The 5,784-nt window shown below is 46.6% G+C and overlaps 1 protein-coding gene across 1 annotated transcript; it reads right to left on the reverse strand.

The window, feature by feature from the left end:
* Positions 1-506: 506 nt before the first annotated feature.
* Positions 507-2,853, reverse strand: LOC112071302 (heparan sulfate glucosamine 3-O-sulfotransferase 1). Its single transcript, XM_024138767.2, has 4 exons — positions 2,541-2,853; positions 2,026-2,290; positions 1,674-1,848; positions 507-1,558 (listed from the first exon to the last, which is right to left on the reverse strand). Exons 1-4 carry the CDS (start codon positions 2,766-2,768, stop codon positions 1,330-1,332), a joined length of 897 nt encoding a protein of 298 aa, XP_023994535.1. The 5' UTR covers positions 2,769-2,853; the 3' UTR covers positions 507-1,329.
* Positions 2,854-5,784: the final 2,931 nt, after the last annotated feature.

Genomic DNA, 5,784 nt, shown 5'->3' on the forward strand with positions numbered 1-5,784 from the left:
TGTCTATTCTAACAGTGTCTGTTCTAAAAATAATCTGTTTTTTAACAGTGTCTGTTGTAGACTAATCTGTTTCTTCTAACAGTGTCTGTTGTAGAACTCATCTGTTTCTTCTAACAGTGTCTGTTCTAGAACTCATCTGTTTCTTCTAACAGTGTCTGTTGTAGTAACTAATCTGTTTTACTGTATAACAGTGTCTGTTCTATAACTCATCTGTTTCTTTAACAGTGTTCTGTTCTATGACTAACTCTAACAGTTCTGTTGAGAACTAATCTGTTTCTTCTAACAGTGTCTGTTCTAGAACTAATCTGTTTCTTCTAACAGTGTCTGTTCTAGAACTAATCTGTTCTCTTCTAACAGTGTCTGTTTCTAAACTCATCTGTTTCTTTCTAAGTGTTTGTTCTAGAACTCATCTGTTTCTTCTAACAGTGTCTGTTCTAGAACTCATGTTAATGATAAGCGTGGTCAGACAAAGATACGGAAGGCAGGCGGCTGGCAGCACTATTTTGTATTTCAAGAGTTATATATGTGTCCTGATTGTTCATGATACAGGTTATTGTAGTTCCTTTCTGCCACTTGATTTGATGGCAGTTTGTGCATCAGACAGTGTTCAGCCCTGGAAGCAAAGGCTCACGTGACAGGCACCAGGAGGAGTGATGATCAGGCAGTATTAGGACCACCAGGTATACAGTATCACAGAACGGCCACTTCAGTTCATGTTCTCCAGCAGGTCGTAGCATAAACATTGAATCACTAGAATGGTCTCGCATTCAAGTCATGGTTCTAATCTGTGATGGGTGGAGCAGCCATATTGAATATACACATCATGTAATTCTGTGTGTCCCTCATTGAGGGCTTGTCATCTTATACAGTCTTTGCTTTGGATGCTGCTTACTCCCAGGGTTTCAGCCTGGCTTGGAGAAGCTCATTGAGCAGTACATTTAAAACATAGAGATCTCTAAAGTCCTATGTGTGCAGCAGTAGTCCTCACATCTCTCATCTACCCTAAACTGATTAATCCACCCACTCACCCATCAATAAACACATCCAACCAATCATTTTTAGTCATATAGCAGATACTCTTATCCACAGTTGTGAGTGCATACATTCTCTTCCCATACCAGACCCCAGTGGGAKTTGAACCCACAATCTTGGCATTGWAASCATCATGCTCTACCAACTGAGCCTCACAGYACCATCAATCAACCAAGCAAGCCGACAGAATTATCACACTGATAATAAGGTAACATTTTGGACAAATATTGTTATTACGGGCCAATATCTCCAATGTCCCCTCTCTATCTCCTCTCTCTGRGCTCTGTCCCAATCAGTTCAACACCAGCTGAAGGAGCGCCCCACCATCTCAAAGAACAGCCTGTTGGGTTCTCTGAAGTATCCACACAGCTTCCTGAAGGCCTGTGAGCTGAGAGGAGCGTGGGGCCTCCCCTTGGACTCATCCAGACACTTGTCATGTCCCCCGGCAGAGAGGAGGCAGTAGAACCCTTTAGTGGTGTTGAAGTAGAAGTTGGAGGGAGCAATGCGCGGGGGAAGGTCCAGGAATCTATAGATMAAATGGATAGATTAGAAAACGTTAATCACCTCAATTAGTTCATTAATTTGGCTGCATGACCTCTATCTCTCTCTCTCTGTCTCTCTCTCATTAGGTTTTGTGTTACCTCTCGGCCCTGCGGAGCTCCGGGAAGGGGTGTCTGATGAGGGCCTCTCCATCCACCACATGGACCTGCTCCCTGGGGAACACATCCAGCCAGCGGGCCAGGTGCTGGTGGTACAGGCTCCTCTGCAGAGCCTTGTAGGCCGGGTCGATGTGGCCCTGCCGGAGCAGCAACTCCTCTACAATAAAATACAATAGAATACAGTAGAAAATAATATRATAATACTGTATTAATAATACAATAGGATACTTTATTGTTCATTTGTTTGATGTGGCTCACAAATATAGCTAGTTCAGTCCCCGCATTGTTATCACCCGGCCCAGAACTTGAACCTTTCGGTAACTTGGCTACCTACCTAGAGGCTGGTAGGGCTTGTTGCGGGTCACACGGTTATGAAGGACCTGGGTATAGTCGGAGACGAGGCGCTCGGCGGGGTCGCGGACTATCAGCAGTAGTCGTACAGCAGGATTCATCTCCCAGACCCGCACTGGGACCTGGGGACAGGCAAAGTATCCAGGGGTCTTCTCCACCGTCAGCTGTCCAGGCAGGGTGAAGGGCATCTGGGCACGGTACCACGCTAGACCCCGCCGGAAGTGCTCTTCCACGTTGAAGTAGTGCACCTTAATAAAAAGTATTTAGAGTTGTTTAATGTCTTATACAATTGTTATTGTATTTATTTAGTCTTTTARTGTGTATTTTCATTGTACACACAAATGTAAAGTATCTGTTCTAGGATTTATCTTGTTCTTTCATTCTGTTATGCTGCATAACTCTTTTAATTTTATTAGAGCTTTGATGATAGTCTAAATTGTGAAAGTGCTTTACAAACAAAGTTATGATGACGCTGATGATGCTTCTGTTTGTCATTACCTCAGCTTTGGCAACCTCTACGTCCGGATGGAGGTTGAGCATCTCTAGAAGGGCCCTGGTGCCACCTTTACGCACGCCGATGATGATGGCTCCAGGTAGGCCCTGCTGGGTGGCATTACGAGAGCGAGAGGAGGAAGAGCCGGCTGCTCGGAGCCCCCGTAGACAGACACATAGCTGGGTCTGCAGTAGGAGGAGAACCAGCAGAGCTAGGGGAACAGTCCACAGCATGGTGGACTGGGGGGCGTGATGGTGGGTGGGACAAGGAGGGCAAGGGGTGCGCACGCACACACACACACACACACACACACACACACACACACACCACACACACACCAACACACACACACACACACACACACACACACACACAACACAACACACACACACACACACACAGCACACACGGTATAGGAGGATAGCACACACAGGGGGCTTGGGGGCTGCGGAGGAGGCGGAGGCTCCTTTGATAACACAGGGTCAGGATCTAGGAAGTCTTCAGTGTAGAGCCTGTAAATAAATAAATAAATTAAATGTGTCTATTTCCAAAAGATTGCATATACTAGTGTCCCTCACCGTGGCCCTGTTCTTAAAACTTTGCATGGAAGGCTGGAGCTGCTGTGTCAAACTGAGTTTCCTCTGAGGGATCCATAATGTTATTTCTGTTATTCAATGAATTTGAAAAAAACTGTGCCGCATGGTCAAGGGTAAAAGTTTTCACGGTTTTACCACACATGGCAGTCATAGACACTGAAATACACTTGACATGGGCTAACATTAAGTAACAATTTCACACAATTTAGAAGAGAAGACTCACAGGGTCCTTTTTAATAGGAGGTATGGGGGGGTCCTGTATCTCTCAGTCCCGGCCTTGGAAAAACAGAGAGGAGCTGTGTGCTGCCTGTCACTCGGTTCCTCGACAGGCAGCATAACCGTCACGTAAAGGGCCGGACTTATAGGAGAGCGAATGCAAAAGTCCAGGCACCGTGTTGACACTGTGTCTCCGGTGTTGCTTTTAAAGTCCAGGCACCATGTTGACATGGTGGGTCTACGGTGTTGTTTAAAGTCCAGACACGTGCTTGGACATTTCGGTGTCTACCCGGTGTTGTCTTAAAAGGTCCAGGCACCATGTTGACAATGGTGTCTACGGTGTTTGTTTAAAGGTCCATGGCCACCATGTTGACATGGTGTCTACGGTGTTGTTTTAAAGTCCAGGCACCGTGTTGACATGGTGTCTACGGTTGTTTTTTAACAGTCCAGGCACCGTCGTTTGACATGGTGTCTACGGTGTTGTTTAAAGGTTCCAGGCACCATGTTGACCATGGTGTCTACGGTGTTGGTTTAAAGTCCAGACCACCGTGTTTGACATGGTGTCTACGTGGTTGTTTAAAGTCCACGGCACCATGTTTGACATCGGTGTCTACGTGTTGTTTAAAGTCCATGCACCAGGTTGACATGGTGTCTACGGTGTTGTTTTAAAGTCCAGCGACCAACCGTGTTGACATGGTGTCTACGGTGTTGTTTAAAGTTTCCAGGCACCGTTGTTGACATGCGTGTCTTACGGTGTTGTTTAAAGTCCAGGCACCGTGTTGACATGGGTGCTACGGTGTTGCTTTTAACAGTCCAGGCCACCGTGTTGACATGGTGTCTACGGTGTTGTTTAAAGTCCAGCACCGTGTTGACAGGGGGTCTACGGTGTTGTTTAAAGTCCAGGCCACCATGTTGAAAACATGGTGTCTACGGTGTTGTTTAAAGTCCAACACCGCTGTTGACATTGCCGTTGTCTACCGGTTGTTGTTTAAAGTCCATGGCACCGTGTTGAACATGGTGTCTACGTGTTGTTTAAGCTCAGGGCACCATGTTCGGACATGGTGTCGTACGGTGTTGTTTAAAGGGCCCAGCACCGTGTTGACATGGTGTCTTACGTGTTTGTTTAAAGTCCAGACACCGTTGTTGACATGGCTGTCTAACCGGTGTTGTTTAAAGTCCATGCACCCATGTGACATGGTGTCTACGGTTTTGGTTTAAAGTCCAGACACCGTTGTTGACATGGTTCTACGGTGTTGTTTAAAGTCCACGGCACCATGTTTGACTGGTGTCTACCGGTGTGTTGTTTTAAAGGTCATGCACCATTGTTGACATGGTGTCTACGGGGTTGTTTAAAGGTCCCAGACACCGTGTTGACATGGGTTGTCTACGGGTGTGTTTTAAAGTCCAGACCACCGTGTTGACGATGGTGTCTACGGTGTTGTTTTAAAGTCCATGGCACCATGGTTGACATGGTGGTGTCTACGGTGTTGTTTAAAGTCCAGGCACCATGTTGACATCGGTTGTCTACCGGTGTTGTTTAAAGAAGGCCAGGCCACCGTGTTGACATTTGGTGTCTACGGTGTTGTTTAAAGTCCCAGACACCGTGTTGACATGGTGTCTACGAGTGTTTGTTTAAAGTCCAGGCACCGTTGTTACATGGTGTCCTACGCGTGTTGTTTAAAAGTCCAGGCACCGTGTTGACATCGTGTCTACGGTGTTGTTTAAAGTCCAGGCACCATGTTTGACAATGCGTGTCCTACGGTGTTGTTTAAAAGTTCCAGGCACCGTGTTGACATGGTGTCTACGGTGTTGTTTAAAGTCCAGGCACCGTGTTGACATGGGTCCTGTCTACGGTGTGTGTTTAAGTCCACGACACCGTGTTGACAATTGGTGTCTACGGTGTTGTTTAAAGTCCAGGCACCGTGTTGACATCGGTGTCTACGGTGTTGTTTAAAGTCCAGGCACCGTGTTGACATGGTGTCTACGGTGTGTTTAAAAGGTCCAGGCACCGTGTTGGACATTGGGTGTCTTACGGTGTTGTTTAAAGCGTCCCAGGCACCGTGTTTGACATGGGCTACGTGTTGTATTTTAAAGTCCAGGCACCGTGTTGGACATGGTGTCTACGGCTGTTGTTTAAAGTCCAGGCACCCGTGTTGCACATTGGTAGTCTACGGTGTTGTTTATAAAAGTCCAGGCACCATTCTGTTTGACATTGGTGTCTACGGTGTTGTTTAAGTCCAAGGCCCACCATGTTACATGGTGTCTACGGTGTTTTTAATAAGTCAGGCACGTGTGACAGGGTGTTACGGTGTTGTTTTAAAGTCCAGGCAACCGTGTTGACATTGGTGTCTACGGTGGTTGTTTAAAGTCCCAGGCACCGTGTTGACATGGTGTCTACGGTCTGTTTTACAAGTCCAGGGCCACCGTATCTCTTCTT

Source organism: Salvelinus sp. IW2-2015, unplaced genomic scaffold (assembly GCF_002910315.2).
Source record: "Salvelinus sp. IW2-2015 unplaced genomic scaffold, ASM291031v2 Un_scaffold1572, whole genome shotgun sequence".
Lineage (NCBI taxonomy): Eukaryota > Metazoa > Chordata > Actinopteri > Salmoniformes > Salmonidae > Salvelinus > Salvelinus sp. IW2-2015.